This window comes from Ochotona curzoniae, unplaced genomic scaffold (genome assembly GCF_017591425.1).
Source record: "Ochotona curzoniae isolate NIBS_2020 unplaced genomic scaffold, NIBS_Ocur_1.0 contig_1071, whole genome shotgun sequence".
In the NCBI taxonomy this organism is placed as follows: Eukaryota; Metazoa; Chordata; class Mammalia; order Lagomorpha; family Ochotonidae; genus Ochotona; species Ochotona curzoniae.
Window position 1 is genome coordinate 22,068,683 of NW_024464939.1, and position 17,542 is coordinate 22,086,224.

The 17,542-nt window shown below is 41.0% G+C and overlaps 2 protein-coding genes across 6 annotated transcripts in view; one reads left to right on the top strand and one right to left on the bottom strand.

Moving 5' to 3' along the window:
• The window catches only part of ARFGEF1 (ADP ribosylation factor guanine nucleotide exchange factor 1), a 120,812-nt gene extending 118,424 nt beyond the window's left edge, over positions 1–2,388 (top strand). For all 5 annotated transcript variants that reach the window (XR_005885315.1, XM_040994674.1, XM_040994705.1 and 2 more), the window contains one exon: positions 1,031–2,388. Coding sequence is in view for 4 of the 5 variants with exons in the window: in XM_040994674.1 (XP_040850608.1) it covers positions 1,031–1,195 (165 nt within the window). In the remaining variant the exon portion in view is untranslated. The remainder of the gene's footprint in view (positions 1–1,030) is intronic.
• A 15-nt stretch (positions 2,389–2,403) lies between these two features.
• CSPP1 (centrosome and spindle pole associated protein 1) overlaps positions 2,404–17,542 on the bottom strand; it is a 118,618-nt gene continuing 103,479 nt past the window's right edge. The window contains exons 26-31 of the mRNA XM_040994721.1: positions 15,875–16,015; positions 13,996–14,030; positions 10,465–10,525; positions 8,482–8,591; positions 5,530–5,665; positions 2,404–3,989 (exon numbers count right to left, since the gene is read on the bottom strand). Of these exons, the coding sequence (XP_040850655.1) occupies positions 3,775–3,989; positions 5,530–5,665; positions 8,482–8,591; positions 10,465–10,525; positions 13,996–14,030; positions 15,875–16,015 (698 nt within the window). The 3' untranslated portion in view covers positions 2,404–3,774. The remainder of the gene's footprint in view (positions 3,990–5,529; positions 5,666–8,481; positions 8,592–10,464; positions 10,526–13,995; positions 14,031–15,874; positions 16,016–17,542) is intronic.

Below are 17,542 nucleotides of genomic sequence, written 5' to 3' on the forward strand. Positions count from 1 at the left end.
GTCACTCCTAGGCCTAGGATCCAGGCTGCTGTCATCTTGTGGCAATGTGCGTGTGTGACCCTTGGGAACAGGTTTCAGAATGCCAAGTCAGGTGACCTAGTAGCACAGGGCAGCCTGTGGAGGTGGGGCAGTGCAGCTGGGTGCTGTACAGTGTCACTGTGGCTCACCTGCCCTGTGCCCGGATGCACTGCAATCTCACCAATGCAGCAGGTAACCTAGAGAAGTAACTTAAAGCCACGAGCAGCCACACACAGAGTGTGCAGGAGTCCAGGGCCTAGGCCCGTGAAATCACAGCTGGCTGTCCTGCCTCGGGCTGTCGTGGTGCTTCCTGGGGGCGTGCAGAGCAGGAAAGGGCAGGCTCAGACTGAGGGGATAAGGCAGCACTGAGCTGTGGGTAGGGAATGTGCACAGCTCTGCCTGGACAAGGTTCATGTACGTCACATAGAACAAAGGATACCATTTCAGTAATTCAGGCATTGCCATTAAAAGGATTTCTCCCCTCACACTGCTCCTCTGCCAGTGTGAACTCCTGTGTCACCTTCTGCCTTTAAAATACAGTAAAAGAATTTTGATGCAAAATTTTTGAAACCCATGCATAGAAGTGATTTTGATATCTTGTACATGGAAAATACACATATTGGAAAAATGACATAGGTTTCAAACAATTTCTGTGATAAACTTCTGAAAGAGTACCATTGTTCTTACCTCAAATGTCCACAGTGGCCTAGGCCAATGGTACAAGTTGCAGACTCCATCCACTGCTGCCCTCCAGGGCTCTGAAGTCATGACCCTGAGCCACCTCCCAAATCAGCAGGTACTGTGACACAGGGCACAGGGGTTACCCAGTTTGACCGAGCACCCATCCCTCCTGCATACTGCTTGAGGCACCTCTATTTCTAAGAGATCCTTAGCTAGGTGACTCCTGAATACATCACTACCTGGGGCAGACTCTGCCTTCCCTGTCTTAGGTTTTAGGCTTTGCAGTTGGCAGTGTAAGCGTAACTAATGGACAAATGCATTTCCCCCCCAGTTTAAAGCTCACGCATCATTCTACTACCCTCTGCTATGTGAAATTATGCAATTTGACTTGATTCCTGAACTTCGTGCTGTTCTTAGAAGATTTTTTCTGCGAATTGGAGTAGTTTTTCAGATATCACAACCACAAGAACAGGAACTTGGAATAAACAAGCAATGATGGGAACAACCTTTTGCTGGTGTTCACGTCCCTCTGCGCTTGAGGAGCTGAGGTTTCCTGCTGAACTGCAGTGGCTGAGGGTTACTGGTCAACATGCATAGAACTGTGGCTCTAACTGCAGACGCTCCAGTCCCTAGTAAAAATGGGATGGAGTCTGTGTGTTGGGTTCACGTTGAGTGGGAAGCTGTCTGCTCACCAGCCCGTCCCTATCCCACACGGTTCTGGCAGGTTGTGCAAAGTGAAACTTACCCAAAGACTAGATAGAGATGTAAAGACAGAACTTCTACCAGAAGTACAACTCAGGAGAGCTGTATTTTGAAGGATAAAATGTTTCTAAATGAGGGGGTCAGGGAAAAAGAAATTATTGTTAATGGTTAAAAAATATTTAACAACTATGGTATTCTGATTTTTGCACACTCAGGCTGCCTGAGATTGGTAATCATCCTCCTGTGAAAAATGTACAGAGATGCAGGTCTGTAATATAAAATCGTAAGCAGTATAGACTTCCTCCTGCACTGGTTTCTTTTATTTTCCTACCCACCTGCTAAATACCCCTCATTTTGTCAGATGCACTAAACGTTTTGGTTGAACTGTCTTTTATATTTTGTGGGATTTTTGGTTTTGCCTTTCTTGAGGGGTTGGTAATTTTGAGGGTTTAACAAACCCGGAAGCTGGGGTTGCTAACTTGTCAAGATCAAGAAAGGAAAACAAAACCATGTAGAAAATCTCCCTCCTGACAGTGACTGCCTGTAATAGAATTCTGTTAGAGCTTTTCAAGATGAGCCATTGAAATAAATGATCCTTCGTGGACTGAAACTTGAATCACTGCAGAATGAGTCTAGATTGCTGGTTGGTTTGTTTTCTTTAGGGTGACTGGCTGGGCTTGCTGTAGATTTTATTCTGTACAGAATTTAATGTTGAATATATTAAAATAAATCTGGCATGGTTTGAGGAAGTTAGATTTACTGGAAATGTATTCATACTGTGAATTGTGCTCTGATGGTTAAGGACAAGATTGTCAAGCATTCCGTATTAACAGTGGATGTAGAAAATTTTTTCAGATGGATAAAATGTATATGGTACAGATGTAAAGTTTTCTATGTAAAAAATTCTGTACAACTTTCTGTACAATATTGATTCTCATCTGGCATATTCTAATCAGGTTATAGGTCAATAAAGTTTTTGAATTATTTCATCAGTGCAATCAAAACTGGATAACCCGCAACCCCATGTTTCACTGACTTTCTTTCCTCGTTGATGCGTTGCAAACCAAACAATTACGGTAAGGATATTTTTGTCCAGAACTGCACCCTCAATATGCTTTCCCCTTCCTCCAGCTTCTGGCACTGGAGCATGCTGCACACCCAACTTTCTTGGCCCAATCACATTTATAATTTGAGTATTTTACATGTTTATGAATGCAAAGTAAACCAACAGTATTTGAAAGCTAAAACAAAATTAAAGTTCCCTTCTGGGTAGGGTGGTCTGCATGGTTGATACTGTGTTTCTCAAATTAGTTCAGGCTTGAGGAGTCACACCTATCTCGGACACTGAACAGTTCTAAGCCTCTAAGCCGTGCTTAGCAGCCCTAGGACAGAGCTCTGCTCCTGCTGCAGCCGAGAGGCACCCACCTCGGTGGCCAGGAGCCACTGTAACCTTCGGCTTTGTCTTGGTAAGTGCTTCCCACCTCCTAATAGATTAATACTTACTGTTGTAGGATCAGGACTCTCCCTAGAGGAGACAGAAGAAAAACTTTTAATAGTAAAGTAATGGTTACATTATTAAACAAATTTCACAGTTGTGGCAACCCTGTCTGATATTAAGTCATTATGTCAGAGGAAACAAAGCAGCTGAAATCCTAGTAAAAATTATTTTTCAGAGTTTTTGCTTTCGAAGGAGAACCACTTACTGATTAGGGAAACCCCTAGGAGTTACTTCTTCTCTTCAACCTTTAAAAACTTAGTGTGGACATTTCAAGTTAGAATAAATTAACATTGGTAATAAAAATAGAAATTTATTCATCAAGGAGTTAAGTTAAATCATATAAATTAGTAACTGTCTTTCATTGACACAAAAGATAAAATGCAGACAAAAATTTAACAGTGCATGGCTCACAGGAATAAAATATCTCCCATAATTCCTACTGAATCAGTAGCTACAAGGACATTTGATTCCCTCATTACACAGCAGCTGGGTAAGTAAGCTACAACAATGCAGCTGTGAGACGCACCACCTTGAACAGGTACCAGTCAGCCAACAGAATTCTGGTTTTACAGAACCATTAAAGACCTTCTCTACTCCTTGTCTTAGTGACAAGCAGTTTAAGTAATGCACATATGGTAGCTGAATTCAAGAGTTACTGCCCCTTCATTAATGGCAAAATTCAGCAAAAGTACTTCTATAGAATTCTATTATATTAAAAATCATTGCCTTTTATTTATGTACAGAATATACATCATACACACCATCATGGCAAAGCACTTTTATGTACAGATGGAACCTAAGCAAATCCTTCCCAGGTACAGTACACAGATTCAACACTTCATACAAGGCACTACTGGATCCAGTACAGACGTGGTTTAACCATGTGCGGTGGACAGACCCTGCCAAGTGTAGGCACCTGGTTTTCCAGGAACCTGCTGCTGCTCTGGGTGTAGGTGGTCTGCCATGAAGCGCTTCAAGGTTTCTGAGGTCCCAGGACGGAGCCAGGGTTCAGTTGCTATAGAGTTGGACCCGTCATCACTCACATGTTTGATGATGTCATCAGGATCAAGCAGTGAACTCTCCTCATCGTCTAATGGAGGCAAGAGACACAGTTCAGGTACCACAGGACAATCCAGGCCTTGTGAAGCCCGACCCACTGCAGCGCCTTCTGTAGTTATCTCCCCCAAAGAACTGTGCTCTCAACTGTCCAGTTTTGCTTAGAGCCACCCGTTTTTAAAGGTAAGAAAACAGGCCAACGATGGGGTTAATTTTGTGAAACAAAAGTCATTGACTGCTATAGCGGACTTCCAGAAGATTCTAGTTACAAATTTCTTAATTTTGTTACCTGGCACCTTTAAGATAAGACATGACTAGCACACAAAACTAATTCAGCAAATTTAGAAAATACTTCCAACGTAGAACACTTGACAAATTTAAAACAATTTTGTACAATCACTAATTGGGATGAAATTACTTCTATTCTTAAAACTAAATAAACCTAAGGAAACTATCTATATTCAGTATATTAAACAACTCTTAAGTATTTCTGTACTTGCCTCTTACTTAATATGAGGTATGAAAGGTAAATCTGTCTTCCTACCCTGTGATGTCAATTTCCTTTAAAAAAAAAATACATCTCTTCGTCTGTGAAGGATTAGCCCAGCAAAAGGATATGTCAAATTAATGAGGACTCAATCCACATGGCACCCAAAAGCTCCTGTTTGAAAGGACAATGTTAAAAACACTTTAGACACTAATAACCTTAATGAGTAATTCGTAAAATACTCTATCTTCTACCAAATACATCCCTAATGTTCAGTTTATTCTAAAAGAGTCAAGTAATCCTCAGTAAACATTTTTTAAATGCATTTTAGACACAAGGATATCCTCTTCATGAAGTTCTCTGCCCTCAGTTTACTACATCTGCTAGTCTTTGGTGTGGCATTACCATCAAACTTCAATCCTAGAGATTATATAACAATGTTAAAGATCTTAAGAAAATGTCTCCTGGAAATTATTGTAACGTAGCACAACCTACTGAGAGTACTGTACAGACAGGTCACTTTCCCGTTTGCTAAAACGAGATGGCCACACCAACCGTTCTATCATCCTACAGACTAATGGCACCGATTTTAGAAGGCAGCGGACCCAGAACTCTGTGGGGTGCTGTGGAGGCCGCAGGCCTGGCTGGGGGGCTGGGGGTAAGCTTTAACCTGCCAGGCTCTGAAGGCCACTCTGAATGCATTAAACATCCAAAAAGAGGATGCTAGTCTGAGGCTGCTGCAGAAGTCAAACACTATTCAAAAAACGAAAAAGAGTATTTCTCTTTGACAGTCACCTGGAAATCACTGAAGATCATTTCTGATCACCTCATTTCAGCGAGTGGTTACTACGTAATCAGCATTTCCCTGCTGAGAGCAAAGCCTGGATCAGCTTCTGAAGGGAAATCTATTCCTCTCTAAAATGGGTACCGTGGCTGCCTGTCAATAAGCTTCTAATGTAAAACTAACCCTAGTGTGGCTTCGCAGCTCACCCCATTCTGTCCCCGGGGCAGCAGGGAAAATGTTCATGTTACGCAGGTTTGAGTTCTTAGGTGGATTTACTACAGGACATTCAAGTTGGCCATTTACCTGCATTAATAGGTTTATCTTGTCCATTCAGTCTTCGCATGCGTTCCTCATTTCTCATTCTGAGCTGATCAATATTTACGCTGGAGACAGATTTTAAAGAGACATCGTCGGGTAGTACATTGAAATGACTGTTATCCTGTAGCTGGAAAACAATATCAGACACGCTTTAACTCAGTTATGTTCAGAGTGAATCAAAATTTGTTTTTACCCTCAATATATGTTCATTGTGATGAACATAATAAAACAATTATACTCATAACTCCTATGTTAATCATTGCATGCTGAAATGATTTTGACATTTAAATGCTGCAAGACTGGATAAGGCTGGAAAAGTATCTGATAAACCCAAATTTACAAATAAAAGGCTATAAAAGTAAACACCAAAGTCAATCTTTAAATTATTTGGGCGGATTAAGCAATAACTTCAACAACAGCCTGCAAAATGAGAGAACATATTTGCAAATTGCACATCTAAAATGGGACTTGCTCTTAATGTAACCGGTTCTGCTATCCCTCCCCAATATATCCAAAGAAAACGAAACCTGCAAATGAGAAAGGCATCTGTAAGCCTATATTTATAGCAGCACAATCTGCAATAGCAAAGACATGGAAACAACCCAGATGCCCAGCTAAAAAAAAATAAAGATGCTGTGGTACATCTACACCATGGAATATTATTTAGAAAATTCTGCCATTTGCAAATAGTCACAACCACAGATCATTATGCTCAGTTAAATATGCAAATACCAAAAGCACGAATATCATGTTCTCTGATATAAGGCTGCCTTCATGCAAATTACAAGATCAACAGTCCTTTCAATAACTATTTTTGCTGCAACTCATGGGTTTGATATTTTTATTTTCATTTCTTCAAAATAGTTCATTAATAGATTTTTATATAATAACTAATATTCTTCACTGACTCATAGATCACACAGTAGTATCATTTTCTCAAAGTTGTTTTCTTTTTCATTTCTTCATCCACACATTGGTTAAACTCCATGGTGTTGTAAATCTTTCAGCTGTATTCCTGTTGTTGATTTTGTTTTATGGCTTTTGATTTAAGGGAATGTATAGTTACTGTGTAATACAGAATATCATATCCAGATGTGAAGACAGAATGCAATATGCATCTCTAGTTCCAAATCCCAGATGGACTCCCAATGAGACTGCTGGATATCTCAGCAATAGGATGCTGGACTGTCTGCCACTGTGTCCTCGGTGTCAGGGTGCACTTAAACAGCACAGTGATGGACTTAAGGACTATACTGTTACAATATAGGGAAATCAGCTGGGTGGGGGCAGAATCTAGGCAGGGATTAAGGGAAAACTCAAAACTTATAGAATTTTATCATAAAATTAAAAATACAAGGAAAAATTCAAAAGGAACAAAGGATTTAATAGATATATCCTCCAAAAAAAAGATAAGCAACCATCGAAAAAGCACTGCACACGTACATAGAGGTATATAAAGTAATGTGTTGGCTGGGATGTAGTCGACAGATGTAGGTAAGCAGTTGGTGCAATCTAAAAGGGTGTGACAGCATTGTAAAACAGTCTGACCGACCAAATGACTGTAACCCAGCAGTTCTGTTCTGAGATATGTACTCAGAAGAATCAAAAAGCCGTACATGACTGCTATTAGCATTACTCATAATTAGTAAAAGTTGAAAACCCAACTGCCATCAACTGTTGAATGGATTTACCAAAAGTGGAAAACAGCAACAGAAGAAATCAAGCACCAAAAATGCTACAGAATGGATGGTCTTTGAAAGATGAGAGCCAGTTACAAACGGCCTCCTCATGATCTAGTGTATAGAGATATCAAGAAAAGGCAAAATTATGGATTAAAGTAAATTAGTGGTTGCCTAGGGCAATAAACTTACTGCCACTGGTAAAGCTGTACCTGTAGTAATAGTAACACCAGCATCTTTTATCTGTTGAATGCTCCTGGCACACACAATGAAAATGCTTGGCAGGTGTTATCTAGTAGTATTTTCATGTATACTATTGGGTAATAGCTATCTTCATAGATAAAGAAACACATAGTTTAAGAAATTGCCAGGGGGGCTCAATGTAGCAGCCTAGAGGCCCAAGTCCTCACTTTGTACACACCAGGATCCCATATGGGCACCAGTTCTAATCCCAGCGGCACCAGAATTAAAACCAGCTCCCTGCTTGTGGCCTGGGAAAGCAGTTGAGGACAGCCCAAAGTCTTGGGACCCTGCACTCATGTGGGAGACTCGGAAGAGGCTCCAGGCTCCTGGCTTCAGATCGGCTCAGCTCTGGCCATTGCAGCTGCTTGGTGAGTGACCCATCGGACAGAAGATCTTCCTCTCTGTCTCCTCCTCCTCTCTGTATTTCTGATTTTATAATAATAACAGATTTTTTTTAAAAAGTTGCCAGGGGCTGGTATGCTGTAGCGGGTTAACCTGGCACCTGCTAGGCCAGCATCCTATTTGAACAGTGGCTGGTGACACTGACACATCTATGTACTGAGGGGCTCCAGGGCTGTGTTCTACTGGGTACACTCTAGTGACATGAAGGAAGAAAACAGCTGTAACTTTCAGTCTGGGTGACTTGACCAAAATATAGCTACTGCCTGTATTGTTTGCTTTCTGTGCCTTCCCTGAAACCCATGCATTCCTCAAGGATGAGAAGGAGGGGCAGGAATTAATATTTATGTCACAGGTATTTCTATGCCAAATACGGAGCTGCTCCTGACAGCACCCAGGAGAGAAGGAAACAATATCGCCTTGACAAAGCCAACAGCAGGAGCCACCCCAGGTCTGCCAGCTAACTGGTGGCGGCCGCTGCAGTCACAGCCGTGTCCACCTCATTTCAAAGATGAGGCTCGCTCTTCATTACGACACAGGAATTTAGCAGGGATCAGAACCCAGACCCTCAGCCTTCTGAGCCTGACCAGGGGAGAGAAGCCACGTTCATACATACGAGGTCCAGTGCTTTGAGCTTGTTCCTCCGGCGCTCCCTTGCCGAGGGCAGCCGTGATGGTGGAGAGAGAGTGTCATCCTCAATGGCCGGGTACGTCTCGCCGTAAGCACCTTGAGGGGCCGCACAGAGTTCAAGACTTAGATGCATGCTAGTTGGCAATCACTCCCCAGTCCATGTGCCCAGCCCCAAACACTCCTTCACTTTGTCTCAATAGATTTATGTTTTCTGCAATATCTTTCCTTAGACCTAGATGAATGCACATTAATGCTATGCTGTACACATGCCAACAGTTAATTCCATTCCAAGCATGTATCATATATTGTCAGTGCAAACATGTGCTCCTTGTTGGCGATTATGAATAACGCTAGTGTAAATATTCAGGAACAAGTCTGTGACTGTCTTCATTTCTTTGAAGTATGTACCTAGGGGTGATGTTGCTGGATATTATGGTGACTGTGCATCATTTTCTAACTACCCAACTGAGTTAAAAAGTGTTTCTATTATTTTATAATCTGAAATGGCTCCTGCTACCCAACAGTGTAAGCAACATTGAGTTTTGTTAGTCTTTTTGACAACAGCCATTCCAATGATCCAACAACCCATTTGACCATGAAGATAAACAGTCTACATCATTTAAAAAAGATTTTTTACCTTCTTATGAAAAAAAATTAAGTCTGGATAAAGTTATGATAATGATACAACAAATACAACAAATATCAACATCACTTGATATTTTGCCAATTTTGTCAGTGCGTGTTTTGGTGAACGTTCTATTTCTGCTGAGCCACACTGCTAAGCCAGTACCAGAGACACTTTGTGCAGAAATAGTCCAGCAAGCATCTTCTAAGAACTAGAACTAAGTCCTACACAGCAGTCAGTCAGATTAGATTAAGGAAATTTGCAGAAGGTTTAACACAGATTTAATACGGTCATTTACTTAAAATTGATAAATTTTCCAAGTTTATACTGGATAAGCTTTAAAAAAATGTCCATTTCTTAAATGACGGGGCTCTCAGATCCCAATGTTTCCAATGTCTCTATATCACCACTAATGTTATTTCATGTATCTTTTCTTAACCTAGAGATTTCCATTCCCAGAAAAATTCTGTAGTGAGCAAGTACCCAGGAAATTCTGTCTCTCCCATTACTAACCCCAGCGACCAGAACAGAACATCTGTGCTAATCAGTAAACCTACAGAGACGCTTGCCCAGCGTAAGTTCACATTAGAGTAACCTTTTGTGACACACACTCCGTGGCATCTGGCCGCTGCCCCACATGGACCCAGCCACATCTTCCTATCTTTCCTTAGACCTAACTCCTGGCAACTACTAAACGTTACTCTCTCCATGTGTGCCTTCTCTAGAACAGCATACACATGGAACTATATAGCATGTTGTCTTTTCTTTTTGAAAGTGGTGTATTAAAATATTCTAGAGGTACCAAATGTTTCCATCCGTTTGTACCCAACTTTTGGTATAAGTAACGCTGCCTTAAATATTCCTGCAGGACAAATTTCCTTCTCTAACTTACTGTCATTTCACACGTGTTCCATAATAGAATGCTACAGTGTGTAACTTATGGGTGCTGGCTTTTTTGCTCAGAAATGTTTCCCTGAAGAATTACTGTGTGCTTCGGGTTTGTTCCTGTGATTGCTGTGTAGCGTCTTCATGTTAAGGCTATAGCAGAGTTTGTCTAACCCACGCTGTGTCCAAGGACAAATGTTGTTATGTACATCCATATATAAGCACAGGCCTTTACAGAAGCTATTTTTGTGATTTTTAAAGTTCACATTAGTAACTGTGATTTTAAAACTTTGTAAGCTACATTTAATGAGTGTTCATTAAAATGGCAAAAAAGCACATTCTCTCTTTGTAACCACTTTCAGTATAATGCTGAATATACTGAATAAAATGGGAAGGCACTTAAAAGTAGTAGTTTGTATTTAATTAGCATACAGCATCAGTAAAGTAAAATATACTCACCTATAAAGGCACTATCAGATTCCAACAACGAATTTTTCAAATCATTATTGACATCTCTGGGCTAAAAAAAACATCATGTATTATTATTACCTATTTTTATTAATCCTGTGTAGAAAAACAATTACTACTAAAAGGCGTCACTACTTTCCACATCAGTCACACGGAAAGCGCGAGGACAGAGTGCGCTGCAGCGCTGACCTCTGCCAGCACCCAGGACACCAAGAAGGCTCCGCGCAGACGCTGCGTCGCAACTGCAGGAGCAAGACCTCTGACCCTGCAAGCCACCACACTGCCTTCTTGCCTCCCTCCACTCCTTGTGGAAAAGGTTACTGACACTGCTGCTGATGAACACCCGGGGTAATATGAAACAATGATCCCAATTAAGCTTTAGCAATCTTTTCAATCATTGCCAAGACTTGTTCACTCTTTCTGGTAATCTATATGGCACACTTACTGCTCCCAAGGGAGAAACTGTGGCTAGAAAGAAGAACTAAGACAGTCTGTTCTCAAATGGAGAAACTGTAACTGTACAATAATAATTATATAATATAAACTATAATCTCTAAGACAATATAGTTTCTAATGACATAGCACTGACACAGCGGGGCACACAGTAGGGGAATACTAGCACTGTATTTGTTACTTTAAATTTGTATGTAGAGAATTTTTCAGTAGAAAGTATCACCTTGCTTGGCAGAAGGAGCCTACGGGCGCCCAGTGACGTCTTCCTCAACCACCTCAGCAGATCGCTGGGCCTTGCTACGACACTCCGGTCGATTTGGAAGGCAACTGCACTCACACTGCCTTTCATTATCACAGTTTTGCTTTTTTAAATTACTAGCTATATTTTTACTTGAAAGGCCAAATTGTAGACAAAAGGACAGAGGTCCTCCATCTGCAGGTTTACTCCCCCAATGGTCCCAATGGCCTTAGCTAAGCTGATCCAAAGCCAGGAGCTTCCTCTGGGTCTCCCACACGGGTGCAGGGACACAAATACTTAAGCCATCCTCTGCTGCTTCCCTGGGCCATAAGCAGGAAGCTGGATGAGAAGTGGACAGCCAACCAGTGCCCGTATGGGATGCCAACATTACAGGCAGAGGCTTAGACTACTATGCCACAGTGCCAATCCATCACAGTTTTCTTACACTGAGATCTTTTTTTATATATACTGAATTTAAACATCTTAACATGCCACTCATTGATTCTATTGCTTTCTGGCTTACTAATAATGGTGACGACAGCAGCTCAATCGCAGTCTGAATCAGCTGTGCTTAATTGGTCACTCACTGTCCATATTTCTGCAGCACGGCCCTTGACAGAACTAAAGCAAGGCATCAGAGTCAGTTCACCCAAGCCTTATCTTCCTGACAATCACAGCAAGTTGCATCCCATGTTTTCTGCATGTTTCGATTTCTAAGATCAATCTAAGCTTTCATGTAGCCACCATGAAGAATTATGAGCATATGCCCAGCTACTATTCAGAAAAAGCTGTTGTTTAGGATTTTAACCTAAATCCCTGGTGTGAAGTGTCTCTTTTAACTGAAAAACATGACAACCACATACAAAGAAACAACCACATACAAATCCCATACTTCGTGGGATTTACAGCAAATAAATATCAAATACCTCACACAGATAAACCATAGTCAATAAATGCTAGCTAATCCTCATGTCATTGGCATCACAATTAGTAAAGCTGCAGGTTCTGGTTTAAGTTAACTAGTAAAATGGGCAAATAAGAGCCAGGCTGATGGGATGGATAATCCTCCACCCTCAAGGGCTGGCACATCCTATGGGCATGGTTGGTGTGCTGGCTGTCCACTTCCCCATCCAGCTCCTTCCTATGGGAGCTGCTTAAAGCAACGGAAGATGGCCCAAATCCTTGGACTCCTGCAAGCCACGTGGAAGACCTGGAAGAATCTCCTGGCTGCAGACTAGCTCAGCTCCAGCAGTTACAGCCTTTGTGGAGTGAACCAGTGGAATCAGTGGATCTTTCTCCGTGTCTCTCTTCTCTCTGTAAATCTGCCTCTCCAATAAAACTAATGAATGTTTAAAACAAAAAAAAAAAGAAATCTAGCTGAGTTTTACTCTATAATCTCAAAGTGGAGATAACAGGACGTGTAACAAGGGTTACAAAGATTAAGTCTGCATTCCCAGCCATCATCCTTTCCCCCTGAGCTCTCCTGTGTATTCACCAACTCTATTTGTCTAACAGGCTCCTCAGAGCTTCAAAATGTTCAGTCTTCACCTTGACCTCTAAATTTGTTTCTCCTGTTTCTCTAGCTCTGCAACTCTCAGTTCCCAGACAAAAAGTCAGTCCATCTGCCTCCTCTTACATCGTCTGTGAAACCCCTGAAATCCCAGGAAGTGCTCGCCAGTCAGATCCAACACTTCTGAGCACAATCTCATGTGATCAGCCACCCTTTCTCCTCATGCACAACACTGACCCAGTGAAAACATGAAACAGATGTGCCAGTCCTCCACTGCAAGACTTCAGAATCCTCTCCCCAAATGCACAGTGTGGCAGAGCGCCCTGGACAGCCTCTCCGGGCCTGCTCTGCTGCCACACCCCCTTCCACTGGCCTCCTCGAGGCTCCTACCACACCCCAGGCCTTCTCCCATTAGGACTTGTACTAGAAAAGTTGTTACTAGATGCTCTCCCATTGTCTCATGGCCACTTCACTATATGCCTATCAAAATGCTACTAATTAGGTGGAACTGCCATGCCTGTTATACTTCAAACTGCAAACCCTCCACCCCAAAAGCCTCCAGTTTCCTTTCTCTGTTCATTTCCTTCGGAGCACAATGACTTCACATACCAGATTTATTATCCCTTCCTCCTGCCAGAAGGAAAGCCTTCCAAGGGCAGGGGTGTTCTCCCCATTTTCATACCCTGACACAGCTTCAGTTCACTCACTCCTAACTCAGTCTTGCAGTAGTGCTACTCCCTAGGATTAAGAGCTACCATTCTCTATCCCCTGACCGTATTTATTTTCTTTATAGATTTCACCACTACTTACATGAGAGGTTCCCTTGCGCTGCTGTTACATATTGACAGTAAGCATACTGGACTTGTCATAAAGGGCTTTTTAATATATTATCTTAGTCCTCATGACAACCCTTGAGCTATCTTTATCTAGTACTCATTTATCCAGAACTTTCTGCATGCCAGTCTTGTCTCTAAGTGTCCTACAAATGCTAATTTATTCCCCACATCCACCCTCAGATATTAATACTATTCATTTTACAGATTAGGAAGCTGAGGCATAAAGAGCTTAAATAACTTTAGGTCACACAGCTAAAGATGAGAAACAATTTAGCCCGTCACTAATATCTTTTTCTTTGTCATTGAAAGGTTTTTTCTACGTGCATATGTCAATACTTCTCTAGCTATCCATTGTACTAACGAGGCAAGAGTTAAATTTTTTCTTAACATTCCTGAAAAATTCAAAATTTGGGAATACAAACTTACCACATTCCTGAAAATTTTTTTCTCCCAAAACTAACTTGAAAAAGTCTAACGTTGCTTACCATCCTGTGTTCTCTCCCTTTGGCATCTAAGTCAGCTGCAATCAACAAGAACAACAACAAATGATAAGATTCTTATTAATAAGCCTGAGCACATTTTTATGATAAAATGCCACACCTCAGAATAATTCTAAGATAATGCTTATAAATTAAGTCATACAGCCCTTTATACATTCTAGATAACATTCTCACATTAGTGAATATAACAAATGAAATCACTGTAAACATAAAACCGATCCCTACAGAAAAAAAATTGATATTAGATATTTTTCCATCTTCAATCATATTTCTACATTCTGTACAGAAAACTGAATGGAATTAAAACACAGGGCTCGCTCACACAGAAATAAAGGAAATGAAATTCTAGACACCCATAGGATTTCAGAAGCCAAGATTCTGGATCAAGTATCCCAAGCTTCTCCAATGTGACGGTTTTCCTATATGTCCCTCTGAATAACGCACCCTGTCCAGGCAAGTTTGTAACTGTTTACAATAGGATCATATGCTCCGAGAAGTCCATCAGCATTCTCACTGAAATTTGCATGTAACTGCTAGAGGAGGCAGGTACTGTCATGGTAAGACACATCTGTATCTACCTGGGGACTACGTTAGCCTAAACTACCAGGTTCCCACAGATCTTCTCATCATTTCAGACGTCTGAAGAAAATGCCACCTCACTGGATCTAAGTGTTGAATGTACCTGCTTCTCATTTGCAGATTATATGCCTATTATTTATCATGGATTGCGTCATTTTGCTGTCACAGGGTAGATATGAAGCTATTATTATGAATGCAGTACCAGTTAGAGGGAAGATATTCCTTACATAAATGTTAACCAAACACTTGATTTGTGAGCTGAATCAGTGTATTACATCAACTTACTCTAGTGGTACAAACTTTCCTCAGATTCTGCAAGCCACACCAGCTTAGCCAGGCAGAATCTTAAATATTCCTCAAAAAAAATCTGACAGGAATAACTCTCCTGTTTTCTTGGTATCCACTACTTGTGCTTTAATTACCCATCTTGCCAAGGCCACATCAAGGCCTGGAGGTTAGCCAAGCTGATGAGAGGGGAAGGCCGTACGGTGAACCTGAGTAACTGAAGTTCATCAATGAGGCTCTGACCCCGGGCTCCATTCTGCCTCCGGGTGCCCATCCAGCCACAGTCACACTTCTAAAGGGCCCTAGAATTACTCATTTAAAACACTCATCACACCTGCTCGCTCTAAAATCCTAATTCCTCCTTGACAGCAGTAAGTTACTCATTCAGAACCAAGTCAGTACTCGGTGATCCTCCCAACTCCAAGACTCTCTGGTGCTCAAAAAGCGTATATTTTGGGTTAAGGCTGCTCAGCCAAGAAAATTTACAGAAATATTCCAAAATCTGAAACACTTCTGTTCCCAAGCATTTCAGATAATGGTTTCTCCAACCATAACCACACTTAATTCCTCAGTGCACTCAGTGGATACTTAATAAGCACTTTGCTGATTGATTACACCTGGTGTAATCATTGCTCTATCTAATGACAGATTATATCATATCAAAACTTAAACACACCACCACACAATAGCAAAATTCCAAACAGAGCACTAATGTTTGACCAGAATTTCTTCGTTTGATTCCTGCTTCGTGATGCAGTTGTCACCTGGCCTGTTCAAAGTATTAACTCTACTTGGCTATGCAGTACAAAACCCCAGCTGGGCCGATCACAGCCTGCTCTGGGATTTGTTCCTGGGACTGTAGGCCAGAAGAGCCACGTGAGCATGGAGCTGCGGCTGAGAGGAGGGAGGGTGCTCTCTGGGATTGAGATTAATACAAAGGAAAGTTAACAAAAGAACAACCCACCAATAGCATCGGAAACAGTAATGGACCATGGCTCACCGTCAGCACACTCCTGCATTCTGATTCTGTTCAGCCTCTTCTGCTGCTCCCGAAGCAGGGCTTGCTGCTGGATCTCCAAGGTGTGGTGGTCTCGCGGAGCATCGGGGTACCTGAACTTCAGATCAACTCGTGTTTCAGAGTCTGGTGCAAAAAACACATTTTAACCTAAATCTCATTTTCAATTTGAGATTTTCTAAAACTATTGTGCACAATAAAAGTGTAAAATTCCCAAAGTCAAAGGACATTAAAGTAGCCATAAAACTGAAGATTGCAAAATTAATGTCCTTAATAAAATGCCTTTTCTTAAACTGACTGACATTCTGAGGAAGTCACCAGAAGAAGCAATAGCTTACAGGTGATGTATTTTCCATCTCTACCTTTCCCACTTTCTCAAGATACCACCAAGAGCACACACCTGTGACTACAGTCATACAACACTGTAAGCACATCTGGTCTCTACAATATACTGAAAAGTGAAGGCTATATCACTGTATTTGAAATAATGTGGTAAGCATTTTAGTCCTTACAAGTATCATTCAGAAACAGAGATAAATACAGACTGACTGAACTTTTAGGAAGGACTCATTACTGGAAAATATGAATTAACATCTGTCATAATTTCATGACTATCAGTTCATCAGAAGAGAAACATTAAATGCTAAATTTTAAATCCTCAAAATTAAAATATGGTTCATACATATAAAAGTCTGGAAAGTACTATTCCCATCTGATACACTAAATAGATTGCTAGGACATAATTTACTATATGTTGCGCAAAACTGGTATCAGAAATGATCACAAGAACGCAACAGTGAAAATGGGGACCATCTTGCACACCTAACCATCAGAAACTAGCTAAGAGCAAAGCTCACAGAAGAGGCTTTGGACAAGCTTGGACTGGAACTTTAGCTTTACCACGTCAGACTCAGACTCTTTCTTGTAACAAACATTACAGAAAACCAAGTCAATGCTGGCTGAATGAGAGCCTCCAAATTATGCCGGAACACAAGGAGATGAATGGCTCAATTCCATCATTTAACTCTTTTAGATCTCAAGATCTTTCATTCTTAAAAAAACTGAAAACATCCACAGCTTTTATTTACACATCACTTGCACACATCTGTATATGTCATATTAAATTAAAACTGGCATTTTTTAAGTATGAGAATACAAAAGCATGCACTCTCAAATCCCCAGAGAAAGCGAGTTATTCATGATGTGCCGCCCCTGGGAAACCTGCACACAACTAAAGAATAAACAATTTTTAAAAATCGTGTCTTGATTTGTAGTAGAAAACCATTTTAACCACAGGAGTCCCCAGAACAAACAGACTCCCTGGCTTAACATAATGTCTAGCTAGGTACTAAGCTAGCAATAAATGACAGAGAAAAAACACTTCAGTATATATAATGACGCATTAAATCTAAGTAGAAACAAAGGATAAAGAAATATCTTATCGCTTCTCGGCCTTTTGGCTAAGATCAAGTGTAGTAAAAATTGATTCTGGAATAGCACTATAGCTTAGCTAAAGACACCGCCTTTACTGCTGGCATCTTATATGGGCTCCAGGTTGCTCCACTTCCAGTAAATAACATAAAAATAATTTCAGCACATGTGATAATACATTAAATCTAAACAGGAAAAAGCATAAAGCAGTATCAATTCTAT